Source organism: Chlorocebus sabaeus, chromosome 24 (assembly GCF_047675955.1).
Source record: "Chlorocebus sabaeus isolate Y175 chromosome 24, mChlSab1.0.hap1, whole genome shotgun sequence".
In the NCBI taxonomy this organism is placed as follows: Eukaryota; Metazoa; Chordata; class Mammalia; order Primates; family Cercopithecidae; genus Chlorocebus; species Chlorocebus sabaeus.
The window spans coordinates 81,728,801-81,747,796 of NC_132927.1; the positions used below are offsets into that span (position 1 = coordinate 81,728,801).

At 55.8% G+C, this 18,996-nt stretch overlaps 1 protein-coding gene across 6 annotated transcripts in view; it reads left to right on the forward strand.

Annotated features, from left to right (window-relative positions):
- The first annotated feature begins 562 nt into the window (after positions 1–562).
- Positions 563–18,996, forward strand: part of PACS2 (phosphofurin acidic cluster sorting protein 2) — an 82,275-nt gene continuing 63,841 nt past the window's right edge. For 3 of the 6 annotated variants that reach the window (XM_007988047.3, XM_007988043.3, XM_007988049.3), the window contains exon 1: positions 564–730. In XM_007988047.3, coding sequence (XP_007986238.3) covers positions 612–730 — 119 coding nt within the window. In that variant the 5' untranslated portion in view covers positions 564–611. Of the gene's footprint in view, positions 731–18,996 lie in introns of all 6 variants that reach the window. The other 3 variants (XM_007988042.3, XM_007988046.3, XM_007988048.3) reach the window with 2 other exon arrangements.

Genomic DNA, 18,996 nt, shown 5'->3' on the forward strand with positions numbered 1-18,996 from the left:
CAGGCGGGAAAGCGTTGGGGCCGGGGAATCCGCGCGTGGGGAGGCGAGCATCGCCAGGGCGACGATGAGCTTTCCTTAGGGGGCGGCGCCCGAGGTTGGCCGCGACCCAGTGGACCCCGGCGTCTCTCCCGGGCCCTGCCCGCTGCTCCCGGGGGGCGGGGCGGGGCGCGCCGGGCGGGGCCTGTGCGCAGGCGCGTGAGTGCGCGCTCTCGCGCACCGGCGGGCGGTGACGCCCCGAGAGGCGCCGCCGGAGGAAGCGCGCGCGCACCTCATTTCCGGCGGGCGCTGCGCCGGCGGCGATTGGACTCGAGGCGGCGAGCTCGCGCCCCGCCCAGCCAATCGGCGGCGCCGGCGCGGGTCGGAGGGCGCCGGGCGCGCGCGGGGCGGCCGGGGGCGCGCGGGGCGCGGGCGGGGCTCCGGGCGGGGCGGGGCGGAGCGGCCGCAGCTCGTCGCCGCCCGCGGGCCTGTCCGATGCCCGGGCCCGGCCCGTCCCCTCGCAGCCCGGCAGCCATGTGACCGCGCCGCCGCCCTCCGCGCGCCCGGCCCGCCCGCCGCGCGTCCGCGGCCCGGCCGCAGCCCCAGGCCGCCGAGGGAGCGGCGGGGCCGGCGCCATGGCCGAGCGAGGCCGCCTCGGCCTCCCCGGCGCGCCCGGCGCGCTCAACACGCCCGTGCCCATGAACCTGTTCGCCACCTGGGAGGTGGACGGCTCCAGCCCCAGCTGCGTGCCCAGGTACGCGCCGCCCGCCGCGCTTTGTTCCCGCCGGGCACCTGCCGGGGGTGTCCTGGCCGCGGCCTCCGCGCGCCCCACCCCCGGCCCGGGTCCCCCAGCGGAGCCCTGGTCGCCCCCTCCCGCGCCCGCCCGCCCGTTCGACGCGCGCAGCCGCCGCCCCCCACAGCGCTGGCGAGCGCGGCCCCAGCCCCCCAGGTCCTGAGCGTCCGGGGCCGCGCTCAGCTTCTGAGGACCCTGTGCTGCTCAGGCCCGGCGGGACCTTGGGGCTCCCGGGCGGCGCTCACCTGGCTCGCCGCAACCGCACCTGCACAGCTGCACACCTGCCTCAATGCGGTGCGGGCCGGGGCGACGAGGGTGCTTCCTCTCTCGGGCACCACACGCTTCCTTTCGCGTGCGGCGACACTGTCAGATCTCGGCCTGGAAGCGACCCACGGCGCAGGGGGCGCGCAGGACTCCGTTGTATCCTCCGTCCAGCGCGCGGTGGAGATGCCCTGTCCTGCGGGGCGGGGTCGTCCTCGCGGGTACCTGGTTGGCGCTGTCTCTCATTTAGAGACGTCTCCAAGCCAGTTCTCCCTGTTGATCTTGCCATTGCGGAAGGCTGGCTGCTCTGCATTTGGTAGGGGGCGCCTGGTCGCCCAGCGGTAACGACTGGACAAGGTTTACCCTCCGGCCATAGGCCAGCTTTCCTTGGACTTGCAGCTTCCCTGTGTCTCCTGCTCAGTTTGAAACTTTTGTAATTTCTTCATGACTTGGTAATTCCTGCTCAGGAAGCTCCCAGGCTAAGGAGGAGAAGGAGACACTCTCCGGAAAAGTTCTGGTTCTAGAATAGACAGCAGGCTAGAAGAGGAGGCAGGTGGGGGTAGTGAGAGCTCTCCCTGGGGAGATGGGAGGGTGAGCGGACCCTCCAGGCACTGGGAGCGTCCAGTATGCCTGGAGGGGACCCCCCGTGGCATTGAGTTGTTCCACCACTAGTCAGCTGCAGGTGGGCCTCTCGTGCTTTCCTGTGGCTCCCACAACCTGCATTTCTGAGCGTGGTGTTGGGGTTGCTCTCCTGGAGCGCAGGGTTGGGACCTCGGGCTTTGGTTATGCTGAGTGGACAGGAAGGATGGACACCCAGCACGACTCTTGCACCTGGCAGGGCCTCCCAAAGGACCCCATATCCATATGAGACCTAAGGGTCAGCATTTGCCCAAGGTCTGGGGCCAAGCACTGCAGATGTGCCTACTTGCCTGTCTTCTGGGAAGCCTCTGGGGCCTCAAAGCCCAAGCCAGGAGCATCTCCCCAGGCCTGGCTGCTTCTCCATTCCAGGTCTTGGCGATTGCCTCGATGTCAGGTCCCACGGCCCCACAACTCTTCTCCTGTCTGTCCCTGTGAGTCACTGCCTCACCCACAGCCCCAGAACCTTCATGCCGGCTGTTGGCGCTCCCCTGCTCCAGCACTGCAGCACATAGCCTTCCCTTGCTGAACCTCCGCAGCAGCTTCCTGGGTCCCTCCAAATGAGCAGCAAAGTCTGTAACCCGAGGGCGGTGGGGGCCTTATCAGCCCCACTGTGGAGGTGTGCTCTATTCTCCGGGGGTCTAGAAAACCCACTCTGGTGTCTGTGGGGAGGGTGTAGGTAGGGCAGATTTCGAGAAGGCTGGTTAGGACAGGGGGTAGATGGGGGCACCTGGGCTGGGCAGCACGAAGTGCTGGGGGGTTCCGGGCTCTGGCCTGGACAGGGTTGGGAGGAAGGGTAGGCAGGAGGACAGGGTTTGTTCCGTTGGTGTGGAGTGGAGTTGATGGGTGGAGGGGCGAGCGGCGCAGCTGTCCGGGTGGGCACATGCAGTTCGTTCATAGAACAGGCTCAGCCTCATAATGAGCTCCTGCGTTTACCTGTCCTGGAATAGGGCCCCTCATAGGCAGGCTTGCCCCCTACTTTGCTTTGTGCTTGTGCCACCTGTCCATGCATGCTTGGACAGTCTGCTACTTACTTTTGCTTCGTTCCTCCTGTGTTCTTCTGTACTCCTCACTTTTGCCCAGCCATGAAGTTTCTGGGCTGCATCTGTGCTGATGGCTTTCGGCGTGTTCACTGCTGCGTACTATGCCCTGGCATGATCGTACCTCGCCTCTGCTTCTGTCAAGGGACCTTGGCTTGTTTCCAGTTTTTTTTTTTTTTTTTTTGCTAATTACAAGCCCTGTGCTGCTATGGACATCCTTGTGCCTGCCTTCTGTGTGTCTTCCTGGATGGCCAGGGCCTGTCTTAAGCATGTGCTGCCAGCTACCAAGATTTATGGTGGGGGTGTGCACACACTCAGCGTTACTGCTGGGCAGTTTTCCAGAGTGGTCGTGCCTGCTCCGGCCCCCACTGACAGGGACAGGAGTCACCACTGCTCCACATTTGTGCCAACACTCATCTGACTTAATTTTTGCCAGTCTGGTGGGTGTGAAGTGGTGTGGTGGTTTTAACTTGAATTTCTCTGGCTACTAATTTAGGCCATTTGTACTTCCTTGTCAGTGAAATTCCTGTTTTTGCCAGTTTTTCTTTCTCTTTTTTTCTGCTTCAGTGTCAGCGGTTTCTTTAGAGATAGTCATCCTTTCTCGGCTGTGTTGAAAATGCCCCCATCCAATTATTAGCATCTCTTTGCTCTCTGAGCAGCGTCTGGGTGCGCGCCCCGTGTCAACCTGGTGGAGTGTGCACATTGACCGTTTGCCTGGCTGGGATGCTGGTCTCGTTTCAGTTCTTCTGGGAGGCAGCTGGAGAAGTGTGTCCCCAGGAGCTTGAACCGGGCATGCTGGGCTGTCGTTTGGGAGGCCTGTGCCCTGGGTTTCCTTGCGGCACTTTTGGCTCAGCACCGTTACACATGGTGCTCCTAGGTGGCCCACGGGGTGTGTGTCAGTGCCTGTCTGTTGCCTCTGTCTGCCGGGTTCCCAGAGTGTCCTCCAGGTGCCCATGTCCCTGAGCACCCCGTCCACTCTTCAGCAGGTGCTGGGCCACTTTGTACCTTGCTCTTCCCACTTGATTGTTTTTTCTGTTGAGGTTTAGTAATTTGTTTTTATTTATTTATTTATTTATTTATTTATTTATTTTTGAGACAGGGTCTCCCTATGTTGCACATACTGGTCTTGAACTCCTGGGCTCAAGTGATCCTCTCACCTCAGCCTCCCAAAGTACTGAGATTACAGGTGTGAGCCACTGTGCCTGGCCATCTTTTTGTTTTTTAGAGACAGCGCCTCACTTTGTGGCCCAGACTGGGGTGCAGTGACTCAATCATAGCTCATTGTAACCTCTAAATCCTGGGCTCAAGCAGTCCTTCAACATCAGCTTCCTGAGCAACTGGGACTACAGGTGTGCACCGCCGCGCTTGTCTGATTGTTTTGTTTTGGTTTTTTTTTGAGACAGAGTCTCACTCTGTCACCAGGCTGGAGTGCAGTGGTGCAATCTCGGCTCACTACAACCTCCGCCTCGCGGGTTCAAGCGATTCTCCTGTTTCAGCCTCCCGAGTAACTGGAATTACAGGTGCCCACGACCACACCCAGCTAATTTTTTGCATTTTTTTTTTTTTAGTAGAGACAGGGTTTCATCATGTTGGCCAGGCTGGTCTCGAACTCCCGACCTCAGGTGATCCACCCACCTCAGCCTCCCAAAGTACTGGGATTACGGGTATAAGCCACCACGCCTGGCCAGAATTGTCTTTTTAAGTTTCACACAAAGCCACATTTGGCTTATAATTGGAAGTTTTTTGACTCTGTGGAGCAGGTAGGGGAGAATTGACATTTATATGGTACTAAGTCTTCTAATTCATGACCAAGCTATTTACTTAGGTCTTGCATGTATTTTGAGTTTTACGAGATTCTGCTGTCACGCATATCCTTTGTTACGTTTATTCCTAGATGCTTGTATTTTAGAAGTCATAGTAAAAGTAAGCTTTTTATTATGTTTGTTGCAAACATATAGAAATTCAGTTGATTTTTGAAAGAAATCAGGGATTTTACTGCAAAAGACAAAGTTGTTTCTTTTCAATCCTCATACTTTTATTTCTTTTTCTTGCCTAACTGTGCCGATTGTCACAGTATGGTGTTGAATATGGATAGTTGTGTGGATACCCTTGTTCTGTCCTGACCTTAAGGAAGGTTTCTAGTGTTTTACCATTAAGGACAATGTTTGCTGCAACTTTTTGTGGATACCTTTTATGCAGTTAAAAAGTTCTATCCTATTCATGACTTGCAAAGGCTTTTTAAAGAAATCATTATGGATGGATGTTGAATATAATCAAATACTTTTATTAAGAGCATTATATAATTTTTATCTTTTCATTGCTATTGTGGTAAATTACATAAATTGATTTTCTTTTTTTTTTCTTTTTTTTTTTTTTTGAGATGGAGTCTCGCTCTGTCGCCTGGGCTGGAGTGCAGTGGTGCAATCTTGGCTCACTGCAAGCTCCGCCTCCTGGGTTCACGCCATTCTCCTGCCTCAGCCTCCCCAGTAGCTGGGACTACAGGCACCCACCACCATGCCAGGCTAATTTTTTGTATTTTTAGTAGAGACAGGATTTCACTGTGTTAGCCAGGATGGTCTTGGTCTCCTGACATCGTGATCCGCCTGCCTCGGCCTCCCAAAGTGCTGGTATTACAGGCGTGAGCCACCGCGCCCGGCCTTTTGTTCTTTTTGAGACAGAGTCTTGCTCTGTTACCAGGCTGGAGTGCAGTGGCGCGATCTCGGCTCACTGCAACCTCCGCCTCCCAAGTTCAAGTGATTCTCCTGCCTCAGCCTCCCAAATAGCTGGGACTACAGGCGCACGCCATCACGCCCCACAAAGTTTTGTATTTTTAATAGAGACAGGGTTTCACCATGTTGGCCAGGATGGTCTCGATCTCCTGACCTTGTAATCCACCCACCTCGGCCTCCCAGAGTGCTGGGATTACAGGCATGAGCCACTGTGCCTGGCCATAAATTGATTTTCTAACATTAACCTATTCTTGGAAAAAATACTAGTTTAGGCATGTTGTATTACCCTTTTAAAAAATCGGTGGATATTTTATTTATTTATTTATTTATTTTTTGAGACGGAGTCTCGCTCTGTCGCCCGGGCTGGAGTGCAGTGGCCGCATCTCAGCTCACTGCAAGCTCCGCCTCCCGGGTTTACGCCATTCTCCTGCCTCAGCCTCCTGAGTAGCTGGGACTACAGGCGCCCGCCACCTCGCCCAGCTAGTTTTTTGTATTTTTTAGTAGAGACGGGGTTTCACCGTGTTAGCCAGGGTGGTCTCGATCTCCTGACCTCATGATCCGCCTGTCTCGGCCTCCCAAAGTGCTGGGATTACAGGCTTGAGCCACCGCGCCCGGCCTATTTTATTTATTTATTTTTTGAGACAGGGTCTTGCTCTGTTGCCTAGGCTGGAGTGCAGTGGCGTGACCATGGCTCAAGCAATCCTCCTGCCTCAGCCTCCTGAGTAGCTGAGACCACAGGTTCATGCCACTGGCCTGGCTAATTTTAAATTTTTTGTAGAGACAGGGTCTCATTATGTTGCTCAGGCTGGTGTTCAACTCCTGGCCTCAAATGATCCTCCCATCTCAGCTTCTCAGAGAGCTGGGACTCCAGGTGTGAGCCTCCACACCTGTCCACATTGGTGGGTTTAGATGATTAGTATCTTGTTTAGGACTTTTGCATCTGTGTCTAGGGTCTATGTGCTTCCTTTCTTCTATAGTCCTTATCAGGTTTTGGTGCTAAGATTTCCTTGTGAAATGAGATGAGTATTTCCTCTTTTGCTGTATCATGGTGTAACTAATGTAAAATTGAAATCATTTCTTTCTTGAATGTTTGGAATAATTCACTTATAAAATGACCTGACTGGCCAGGCCCGGTGGTTCATACCTGTAATCCCAGCACTTTGGGAAGCTGAGGTGGGTGGATTACCAGAGGTTAGGAGTTCGAGACCAGCCTGGGCAACGTAGCAAAATCCCATCTCTACTAAAAATATAAAAAGTAGCCAGGTGTGGTGGCGCGCACCTGTAATTGCAGCTACTTGGGAGGCTGATGCAGGAGAATCCCTTGAACTTGGGAGGCGGAGGTTGCAGTGAGCCGAGATTGCCCCACTGCACTCCAGCGATAGAGTGAGACTCCCTCTAAAAAAAGAAAAAAAAAATTCTTTGTTTCGAACTTGCTTTCTGTTTCAGTAATGAGGTCAATTTTAATACATGTTCTGTTTATGCTTAAAAGGAATGTGTGTTTGGCAGTTGATGGTGCAGTGTTTGTCCATTAGATCAAGCTTGGTTTATTGTGGTCTTCAAGTCTGTTCCCTTTTTTTGTCTACTAGAAATGTATGTTAAAATCTTATAATCTGAGAGTAGATTTGTCTATTTTTCTAACAGTTCTGTCAGTTTCTGTTTTATACTTTTTTTTTTTTTTTTTTTTGAGACAGGATCTCAGTCTGTCCCCTAGGCTGGAGTGTAGTGGGACGATCACAGCTCACTGTAGCTTTGAACTCCCAGGCTTACCTGATCCTCCCACCTCAGCTTCCTGAGTAGCTGGGACTACAAGTGTGCACCACCACACCTGGCTAAATTTTGTATTTTTTGTAGAGACTGGGTTTTGCCGTGTTGCTTGGGCTGGTCTTGAATTCCTGGACTCAAGCAGTCTACTTGGCCTCCCAAAGTTCTGCGATTATAGGCATGAACCACTATGCCCTGCCACTTTATATATTTTTACCCTTTTTTAAAACCTTGTATATCCTTACATATTAGATGTGTCTTTGATTATTCAGCATGTATCTAGATTTCGTTTTCATTACTCTGACCTTTTTTTTTTTTTTTTTTTTTTGAGGCGGAGTCTCGCTCTGTCGCCCAGGCTGGAGTGCAGTGGCTGGATCTCGGCTCACTGCAAGCTCCGCCTCCCGGGTTCACGCCATTCTCCTGCCTCAGCCTCCCGAGTAGCTGGGACTACAGGCGCCTGCCACCTCGCCTGGCTAGTTTTTTTGTATTTTTTTTTTTTTTGTATTTTTTTTTTTTTGAGACAGAGTCTCTCTCTGTCGCTCAGGCTAGAGTACAGTGGCGCAATCTCAGCTCACTGCAACCTCCGCCTCCCAGGTTCAAGCGATTCTCCTGCCTCAGCCTCCCAAGTAGCTGGGACTACAGGTGCCCACCACCACGCCCAGCTAATTTTTGTATTTTTAGTAGAGACGGGTTTCACCATGTTGGCCAGGATGATCTCAATCTCTTGACCTCGTGATCTGCCCGCCTCGGCCTCCCAAAGTTCTGGGATTACAGGTGTGAGCGAATGTGCCCGGGCACTCTGGCTATGTTTGTTTTTAATTGGAACATTGATTTAGTTTACATTTATCTACATTGCTGATATTTGGACTCATGTCTACTGTTTTATTTTGTGCTTTTTATTGTCCTATATTTTTGTTTTTCTTTTGTTTTATCTTATTTTGCATTGATTTTTAAATTTCATTTTCCCCCTCTTATTAGGGAAATTTATCATTACTTTTGTTTAGTAGTTACCCTGTAAAATTTTTTTTTTTTTTTTTTTGAGACGGAGTCTTGCTGTGTTACCCAGGTTGGAGTGCAGTGGTGCAATCTTGGCTCACTGCAAGCTCTGCCTCCCGGGTTCACGCCATTCTCCTGCCTTTGCCTCCCGAGTTGCTGGGACTACAGGCGCCCGCCGCCATGGCTGGCTAATTTTTTGTATTTTTAGTAGAGATGAGGTTTCACCGTGTTAGACAAGATGGTCCCGATCTCCTGACCTCGTGATCCGCCCGCCTCAGCCTCACAAAGTGCTGGGATTTCAGGCTGAGCCACTGCGCCCGGCCCTTTTTTTTTTGGGATGGAGTCTCGCTCTTTTGAGACGGAGTCTCACTCTGTTGTCCAGGCTGGTGTGCAGTGGCGTTATCTTGGCTCACTGCAACCTCTACCTCCCAGATCAAGTTTTTCTTGTGCCCCAGCCCCCCAAGCAGCTGAAACTACAGGCACGTGCCACCGCATCCGGCTAATTTTTTTTGTATTTTTAGTAGAGACGGGGTTTCACCATGTTGGCCAGATTGGTCTTGAACTCCTGACCTCAAATGATCCACCCGCCTCAGCCTCCCAAAGTGCTAGGATTACAGGCATGAGCCACCACACCCAGCCTACCCTATAAATTTTTTGTTTTTTGAGATGGAGTCTTGCTCTGTCACCCGGGCTGGAGTACAGTGGCACGATCGATCTCGACTCACTGCAAGCTCCACCTCCCAGGTTCATGCCATTCTCCTGCCTCAGCCTCCCGAGTAGCTGGGACTACAGGTGCCCACCACCACGCCAGGCTAATTTTTTGTATTTTAGTAGAGACGGGGTTTCACTGTGTTAGCCAGGATGGTCTCCATCTCCAGATCTTGTGAGCTACCCGCCTCAGCCTCCCAAAGTGCTGGGATTACAGGTGTGAGCCACCGCGGCGCTCGGCCCTATCCTGTAAATTTTAATGTGCATAGTTCATTGTATCTTTACTCTCCTGCTGAACTACATAGGGACCTTAGACCACCTTATTCTAATCCAGCCCTTTCATATTTATGTTTATATGATTTTGTTACTGTGTATTTTAATTGTTTTTTTTATGAAGCCCACAAAGATGTTACTGCTTTAGACTGTGAAATCTGATGAGCTTCAAAACTCACCACTTCCTTTTTTGCTCGTTCTTCTTTCATCTCAGGAATCATTTTCCTCCTGTTGAACATTTGTTGAACATTTGTTCTTAGGATTTCCTTTAGTGAGGATCTGCTGATAACTACCATCTCTTTCTGTTTGTCTGAAGATGTTTTTGTTTACCCTCACCCTGAGCAGGGCGTGTGCTGCTTGTACAATGCTGGGGTGGTGGGTGCGCCTCCCACAGGTCCAGGCAGGGTGTCCCTGACTTTGACTTCCAGCTTTGCTCTGAGAGGTCGGCGGCCGTGACACGCTGGAGGGAGACTTTGTGGTCTCTCTCAGGGTGGCTTTGTGGTCATGTCATCGTTGCCAGCGGTCGTCTCATGGTGGGTCCTGACATGGCTTCTTTTGTGATTGCCTGAGTCGGGGTTACTCATTAGACTTGCTGACTTTGTGGACTGATGATTTTCACGAGTCCTGGGAAGCTCTCACCACTGTCTCTTCTGCTGTTGCTTCTGCGCTGTTCTCTGTCTCACCTCTGGAGCAACAATTGGATCCTCCGCATCCGTAGATGCACTGGGTGGTGTCAGTGGGCGGCGGCCGGCTGGGGCAGTAGCCTGTCTCCAGCCCTTCCCCCTGCCTCTGTCCACGTGTCGGGGTGTCTCCTCAGGACCCGTGTTGCCTACTGACCCCCGCCGGCCTGCACGAGTCTCTCACAGCGGGACCCTGTCTGCCTTGCTCGGTGCTGTACCCAGCCCCTGCCCAGAGCCCGCACAGTGTAGCTTCTTGGTGTATGTTCCTGTAATGGAACCAGGTTGTCATGCCAAGGAGTGTGGTTTCATTTTGAGTGGTGGGGAAGTCACTGGACTATTTAAAGCGTGTGTGTTTGGGAGAGCAGTGCTGCTGGAGCGGTGGTCCACACTGGGGGCGGGGATTGCCTGGGCGTGTGCAGGTGGAGGTGGGTGGGAGGTGTCGTGCAGGGCTTGGGACTGGGCTTTCGGAGGTGGTCTGCAGTGATCCGGGGAAGGTGGGCTGCTCCGAGGGAGGGGCTGAGAACTGGACTTTCGGAGGTGTTCTGCAATGATCTGGGGAAGAGAGGCTGCTCAGAGGGACGGGCTGAGGAAGCTCACCTGGGCAGCCTGTGGCCTGTAGGCTGGGCAGCACTCGGGCTGGGGCCAAGGGGCAGCAGGACGGTGCCCATAGCCCTGGAGGCCTTGGGGATTCAGAGGACCTGGCCCATCGCTGTGGCCAGCACAGTGCGTGCACGCCGCCCTGTCTGCACAGGCAGTGCCCTGCTTTCAAGACGCAGGCCTAGAAACCTCTGGCTGTTCTGTCCTGCTGTCAACACGGCAATCACATGGCAGTGGGTCTCTCGCTGGGGACTGGCTTTTGTGCAGGAGACAGAGGGCAGGGGGCTGCAGTGTCCTTGGACTAAAGGATGCTTTCCTTGGCTCTGGGCACTAGAACCAGCCCTCTGCCTCTCTCAGCCCAGCATTCTCACCATGCGTCCCAGGGAAATTTGATGGAGTGGGCAGCTGCGGTGCTGTGGCGGGATCGGGGGGCTGCTGCAGAGAGCGGGTCTGCAGTCAGTCACAGCAACGGGGGTCTCTTTGGACCCTGTGACTTGTGTGTGGTGGTGGCAGACGGTGGCGTTGCCAAGGCAGGGTGCTCAGGTGCAGGTGGGAAGGGATGGCAGGATGGAGGTTGTACTGTGCTTTCCCCACGACCAGGGGGCAGGGTGTGCTTGTTCCTGCCCGGCCATGGAGGGTCTCTGTAGGACAGGCTCCTGCTGAGGGCAGCCCTGAGGCCTGTGAGCTGCTGGCCCCGCAGGCTGGCTGGGCCTGTTTGGCTCGGCAGCTGCTCTGAGAGCAGCCCTAAAAATAGCTGAGTGCTGAGAGGCCGTCCCCTTCTGCTCTTCAGGCGCGGCGCGCCGATGTGTGCTCAGCTCAGGCCAACTTTGCACGGTTGTGAGGGTGATGAAAGCGTGGCTGCTGGTCATAGTGCTGGGGTTGTCAGCAGCTCCTCGAGGGCTCCAGCCTGTGCAGGCCGGTGGCACCCCGTCTCACCCCACGCCCCACAGATGGGGTCAGGCTCTCCAGGAGCCCTGGGGAGCACTGGCTACTGCTGGGCTGTTCTCAATGCCCAGTACATTCATGGCTGTGGCTCCAGGTCCTCTGCATGGTCAGGGGCCATGCTGGGTCCCCTGGGGTGCAAGTGCTGCTCAACAGAGGAGTCAGGACCCAAAAGGGACAGAAATGGGCAAGGGAAGACGCTGGGGAAGGGGTGGGTCTGCCCTTCCTACCGGGGGTACACACAGGCCTGGGGCTGAGCAACCTGCTCTGGGCCTGACTGTCCCGCTCCACTGCCCCAACCAGCCTTTCCTCAGCACCCCCTGGTCAAACTGTGGGCACCCCCTGCCCCCGGACACAGGCAGCACCTGGCCGAGTGCGGAGACACTCCAGCGGGCTCTTCGCCGGTGACCCAGCCCCGAGGGCACCATCGTGGGGTGGTGGGACACGGAGGGGCTGGGACACAGTGGTTGTGGAGGGGTGAGTGCTGTGGCTTTGGGTGGGGTGGGGTTGGGTTGGGTTGGGGGAGGGTTTGCCTCAAGGCAGCAGCTCTCTTCAGGGGTTTAGCCAGGAGACAGTTGGGTTCTAATGGCCCCTGAGTCCTGAGACAAGAGGGGGTGAGCTGGAGCAGGCGAGGCGGCTTGGAGGGGCCTTCAGTCCCCACGCAGCCCTTGCACAGCCTTTCGGACCAACATCCTAGGCCTTGCTTGGCAGAGGAGTTTGGGCTCCACGGGCTTGAGGCCCACGTGGTCAGCTTGCTCCATCCAACGCCGTGTCTCGCATTTCTGTGTCTCGACTGCCCCATGCAGCCCGTGCCCCAAGAGCAGCTGGCAGCAGCCGCTGCGCACAGGCAGCTCAGCCCAGCAGCCCTGGGAGGCAGGTGTGTCTTGAGCTGAGCAGCAAAGTGACCATGCAGTCCAGCCTCCGTTCAGCCTTCCCCAGGATGCCTTTTGTCTTGCGGAGATGGTCAGTGTGAGGGTGACCAGCACCATCTGGAAGGCAGGCCAGGATGTGGATCCACGAGGCAGTCCTGCAGATGCACATCCCTCTTCTCAGATGTTCTTGTTCTGGTGAGCATAGGGAACGGGACCGAGCCAATGCTGATGGGAAGGGCCCTGGCCTTGGGCTGCTGTCCTGCAAGCTCAGCCCCTCTGTTGGGCCCCTCCTCCATGCCTTTGTTTGCTCTCCAACCTGGGTGTCCCACGTCTGCATCAGGACAGAGGTGTCCAGGGACCAGGTGACAGCTAGGATGCCACCAGCGTCTTTTGTTTAATTTGAGCCTCATTTCCCAGTGTAATTCCGTAGCTGACCTTGCAAGAGGCATTGACAATATTTCTTTATTGTATGGCCCCCAGCCAGGACTTCCCTATTTTTAGATGCAAAATAATTGGGCAAGAATTTTCATCAGCATTGCACCCTAGGCTTGTGCAGGTGTCTCCAGGGCCGCCTGGAGACCAGTGCCCGCCTCCCTGGTCCTGGACACGGGTGGGGCGGGGGCTCCCCCACAGCAGTGGAGTTGAGGCTTCTGTATGAGCTTGTTCCTGGCAGTCTGAGGGTGGACATACTGCATCTTCCCAGTTGCCCCGGGAGCGCCTCAGGAGGGTGATCGGCAGGAGGCCGATGCCCTGCTGGCAGGGCGTCCCTTGTGGCCAGGCCTTCCTGGTGCGGTGCTGAATTGGGCCATTCGTTTGTCTGAGTGCTGGGGAGAGGGATGGCTGCTCAGGCTTTGGGCAGTGCCCGCCAGTGGCTCCAGGAGGTGCTCCGTAGTGGGGCCTGGGAGGGTGGCCCTTCTACATTCTCGGGCTACCCCTGGGCCACACAGGTGTGAGGTCATGAGGCCCCTCTGTCTGGCCTAGGGCTCTCCTTCCCCGCCCACCTCAAGCCTGGGATGTGGCCCCACCAGGGACCGGAGGGGGAGCTTTGGCCCTGAAGACCCACCCTGAGGTCTGAGCTCTCCTGGCCTGAGCGTGCTGGCTGCTGTGAGCTCCATGTTCACCCTGCGGCCAGGACTCTGCTGTTCCTCCTGGTGGGAGCTGCTGTGAAGCCCTGGGCAGCCTCCCGTGCCGCCAGCCTGCCCCTTGCAGTCAGTCCTGCTGTTCCCTCGGCTCCCGCACTTTCCACCTTGGCCCTGGGCTTCCTATTTTTCCCACCTGGCTGGACATACAGGTTGTTGTGCCTTGGAAAGTTGAGTCACCACACCCGAATCAGCGCTCTTGTGGCTTGCCTGGCTATGGCTTCAGCTGGAAATGGAGCTGAGCGTGGCCTGTGTTTATAAATACAGCACCTGTCAGGTCCAGCATCGCTGTCTCCTGTAGGAGACGTTGGCTTTGGACGTGAAGAACAGCTGCAAGGCCACAGGGCCAAGGGGCATCTCACCAGCTGAGAGGCCAGTGTGCCTGACAGAGCGAGCCTCAGAAGCCAGCGGGAAGGAGGGCCTGCCTTGAGGAGGGGTCCAGGAAGGTCAAGAGGCTGCACTGGTGGTAGCCTGAGGGGTGTGCCTGGCCAGTCAGTGCCTGCCACTACTGCTTGCTGCACTCACTGCCTGAGCATTGGGGACCTTGGCTCCCGTGAGCAGCTCCTCCAGCAGCCTCTTGCTTCTCAGACCCTCGGCAAGTGGTGGCGGAGGCTGGGGTGGAGTTGTTCTCCTGCCGTGGTCCTGTCAAATTGTGCTGGGGGCAGGGCCAGGAATCACAGCAGGTGTCCGCCGCTAGCACACGGAGCCTGTGCTGGGGGCAGGGTGGGTGCGACTCATGCCTCTGCACCTTGCTTGCCGCACTCACCCGAGGAGGATGTGACGGGGCAGAGGGCGGCTGGCCAGGTTCTCGGACTGCACCTGGCTCTGGCGGGCTATCGAAGGTTTTGGAGGTTTCTTTAATTAGCAACATGCTATCCAGAGGTTGCCACTGTGGCGTGAGCGGCTCCCAGCCAGAGAGCAGGACCATTGACAGCCGAGCCCCGGCTCACCGGCCCAGACCACCCGAGGTTTTGCTAGGGATTTTGTCAGAACAGTGCCTCCGCCGGGCGCGGTGGCTCACGCCTGTAATCCCAGCACTTTGGGAGGCCGAGGCAGGCGGATCACAAGGTCAGGAGATCGAGACCATGGTGAAACCCCGTCTCTACTAAAAATAGAAAAAATTAGCCGGGCGCAGTGGCGGGCGCCTGTAGTCCCAGCTACTTGGGAGGCTGAGGCAGGAGAATGGCGTGAACCCGGGAGGCGGAGCTTGCAGTGAGCCGAGATTGCGCCACTGCACTCCAGCCTGGGTGACAGAGCGAGACTCCGTCTCAAAAAAAAAAAAAAAAAAAGAACAGTGCCTCCCCCAGGATCCGTCCACCTTCAGTGGACCAGGCCCTGCGGTGGTTCCAGTTACTCCCTGGGAAAGTTTCCAACACTGATGAGGGGTGACTCTTGGTCAGAGGTTGAGTGTTTCCCTGGGTGTGGAGGTGTGCAGAGAAGAGAGGGGTGTAGTTCGTGAAGGACAGAGAGCTTATGCCGTGCCCCCTGCGCCCAACCCCGGAGTGGCCAGCTTTCCTTTGACTGGGGAAGAGGCAGCTGTCCAGGGTTGTCCTCACCTCGCCTCCTGGAGAATGTGGTCCCTTCAGAAAGGGGACCTGATAGTGGGTGACCTGGTGCCCCCCACCTACTGCCTCCCCTGGGCCTTCCTGGGGCTTAGCAGCTCAGGAGAGGAGGGAGCTCAGGCTGTGGCTGCTCTGTGAGTTGAACACAGATGCTGCAGCTGCTGGGCCCAGCAGAGTGAGTGGCCACAGAGAACAGGGGCCCAGAGGCTGCTCTCGGGGACACTGGCAGCAGTTGCGCTCTGGGCTCGCCATCCCTGAAGCTGGAATATTCCACAGGTGCCACGCACTTGCTGGAGGTACTACTTGGGGGTCGGCTGTGGCTGGGCCTCCCAGCAGCCCTAGTCTTGGTGCGTGGCTCCCGCACCCAACACCTTTCCGCTGACCTGAACACCCAGGGCACAGTGGCAGCAGCATCATTAGGATTTCCAACTAGCCATTCGCGTTAAGAGTGAAGAGAACACCTTGTTAGATTAGACTCATTGAAAAAAAAGACTCCAGCGAATCTCTTGCCTGGTGTCTTTGCAGTCGCCTCCGAGGGTAGCGAGGCAGGGCAGCAGCCCCTCAGTGCCAGTGTGGCCCAGCAGCACCTCTTTTGCATATTATTGACCTAGAGAGAGAGGACAGTTGGAATTCAGAGCTGCACAGGAAATTTGTGGCAACAGAGAATTATAGATGCTCTAGGCATTCAATGAATCTTCTCCACCTTGCTGTGGGGTTAATTCAGGGGAGCAGTGGGGAGTGTGCTGGGAGTGAGATCAGAGGGAGGACTCCCTGGAGGCCCCGTGGCCCTGGCTGCATCCTCTGGGGCTCCTCATCTGTCTGCAGAGGAGGAAGCTGTGGAGCGAGCGTGTGTACAGGAGCAGTGTGGGCTGCACAGAGGCCTTTGCGGGGGTGCCTGTGGTTTGCGGGGGCCTGGCTGTGGCTGCCCTGTGTGATCTCTGTCCCCATCTTCTCCGGGCTTCCTTCGGGCCCTGTGTGCCCAACTTGGCACTTCAAGATTTGCTCCCTGACAACTTGTTGCCTTTCCCAGGAGAGAAGTCCCTGGAACCAGGGCCAGCCTGCTGTCACCTGCCTGCTGCTCCTGCCCCACCAGAACCATCCTGGGTCCAAACTGGCCGACAGTCTAGGGGGTGCTCAGGGCCTCCGGGAGCTCTGGGAGAGTCTAGGGTGCTCTAGATCCTCGAGCTCTTGGGGCAGTAGAGTGGGGGTCTGGGGTTCTGGATACCTTCTGGAGAGACTGTCCTGGTGTCAGCCGAGTGGCAGGCACCTTCTGGGCTTGGTGGCGGGGCTTCTCATGATGGCTCAGGGAGGTCCAGACAGCCCCCTTGTCTAGGTGCGCACCTGGAGTCTTTTCCTGAGTAACTTGCAAACCGGCCTTGCAGGGCTCTAGTGCGTCGGCTCCTGGCCTGCAGGCCCAGCAAGCTCTGCCATGTGGTACTGCTTCTCGTGGAGAGGAGACCACCAGGCTTCTTCCAGGAGGGCGAGGTGTGTGCAGCAGGAGCATCCAGGCCTGGAACTCGAGCTATGGTGTGGTGGTGCCAGCTTAGGAGCCAAGCACAGCTGGGAGGTGAAACCCATCTCTGTGGTCTGCACGTCACGCCAGGGCTGAGTTCCCAGCTGGGATGCCCTGGGAGGCACAGGGTGGGCTCCGGACGCCTGCTGGGGGATTTCAGTGAGAACCAATAAGGGTTGAGCCGGAGCATCCAAGAAGCCTGGGGTCCGTGTGTGGGAAGGAACGGGGACAGGAGCCTCCAAGAAGCCTGGGGTCCGTGTGTGGGAAGGAACGGGGACAGGAGCGTCCAAGAAGCCTGGGGTCCGTGTGTGGGAAGGTGGGGACAGGAGGCTGTGAAGGGTCCGTGTGTGGGAAGGCGAGGACAGGAGGCTGTGAAGGGTCCGTGTGTGGGAAGGCGGGGACAGGAGGCTGTGAAGGGTCCGTGTGTGGGAAGGCGGGGACAGGAGGCCGTGAAGGCCGCGTGGGTTCTGGGAGGCTCACTGTAGTGGAGATGTCCTGCCTTAGACGAGGTCACGCAGAGGAAGGTTACTGTGCTGCGGAGTTTTCTTTCCGAGCACGAAATGCTCACCTCCTGGAGGGAGTGGGGCCGCAGCCAGCCCTGACCCAGCTGGGGGTGCGGCTGCTCTCTGGACCCCAGGTCCCAGGGTGGCAGCTAGTGCAGCCTAGGCCACACCAGCACGACCGCTCACCCCCGTCTCCACGAAGCACCGTGGGACTCTGGCGTCAGAGTCCTGGGGCCCCACCCGACACCCACACATTTCCTGTCTTTTCTCAGGCAATCGCCATGGTACCCGGGGCTGGCCTTGTTTCAGCTTCCTGGCGAGTGCCCTGTGGTCAGTCATTTCTGTCCTCGCCTTTACCTCAAATTCTGCTTTTTTCCTTAAGTGCATTCCCGACTCCATCTCTGTGCCGGCCGGGCCCCGTGCAGCCCCTGCTGGCATCTCCTGCTCACGTAACATCAACTTGCTGGGTCCTTGGGGCCTAGCCTTGCTCTGCTGAACAGCTTCGTTGAATGCCGGGGTTGGCTTTTGTTTGTTTGTTTGTTTTTTGTTTTTTGAAACGGAGTCTCACCCTGTGGCCCGGGCTGGAGTACGGTGGCAGTCTCGGCTCACTGCAACCTCCACCTCCCAGGTTCAAGCGATTCTCCTGCCTCCGCCTCCCGAGTAGCTGGGATTACAGGCATGAGCCACCACACCCAGCTAATTTTTGTATTTTTAATAGAGACGGGGTTTCACCAGTGTTGGCCAGGCTGGTCTCGAACTCCTGATCTCAGGTGATCCACCTGCCTCAGCCTCCCAAAGTGCTGGGATTACAGGCTTGAGCCACCACGCCTGACCTGGGTTAGCCTTTAACTGGCAAGTTTAGTCTGTGTTTCTATGTGATGATGTAGTTGCATGTATTCCTGTAATTTTGATCATTTTGATTCTGTTTATTATGCATTGTCTTTGCTACATTTTGTTATTTTCTCCGTGGAAATTAAGGAAAGATCAAGATTGAGTTTATTTTTATTTTTGAGACAGGTTCTCACTCTGTTGCTCAGGCTAGAGTGCAGTGGGATGATCATAGCTCCCTGCAGCCTCAAACTCTGGGGCTCAAGTCATCCTCCCATTGCAGCCTCCTAAAGTGTTGGGATTACAGGCATGAGCCATTGTGCCTGGCCTGAGTTTTCTGTATTACCCACTCCAAGAAATCTGATTTGTAGTCCTTTTAACTGTTACTGATTTGCTTAAAATGTGAAAGACCTGTTGATATTTAAGGATAGTCAACAACCTTCCCACCCTCCAAAGGTAGGAGAGCTGAAATGCAGGAGAAACAGCAATGCCTTTGATGACTGTGATTTTGCTGCTACTTTGCTCACCTGGGGCCCCGCCCTTCCCGAGGATAGTTTTTGTTTTCCTGGAGCACATCCTTCAGAAGCTCTTTCAGTCTTTCAGTGCCTGAAGATGGTGTTTTTGTCCCCCTCACACCTGAGGATCACAGAGTTCTAGGTTGACAGTTTTGTCTCCTCGGTACTTTGACAATTGTTTTATTGTCTTGCCTCTGTTGTGGTTTTGAGGAGTCTGTGATCAGCCTGCTCCTTGTTCCTTGCAGGACACCTGTGTGCTCTGTGGTTGCTTTTAGCATTTTTATTTTGATTTGGTCCCTCTCCTGCCCCCAAGGGCCAGTAGGTTTCAGACACCTTCCTGAGATTCCCTGGAGGGGAGAAGCCTTGATTCCTAAGCAAGATTTGTTATTAGCATTGCTTTTGAGCCTCCTTGGGAGTCGCTGAATGCAAGCATCTCTCTTCTTGTTTTGGAAGAATCCTCAGTCAGACGTTGCATCTCCTTCCTTGGGTGGAAGCTGCTGGGTCACTGTCCTACGCCTCGAGGCGGTGCTGCATGTGCCTCCGCACCTGCTTCTCCTTCCGTGGGAGCCCCTCCCAGCCCCTCCCTGGCCCGGGAAGCACAGTGGTCCTCTCCTCTGTGGGCTGTGTTGAGACATGTTGCCGACTAGTCCCAGACCCACAGCACGGAGCACG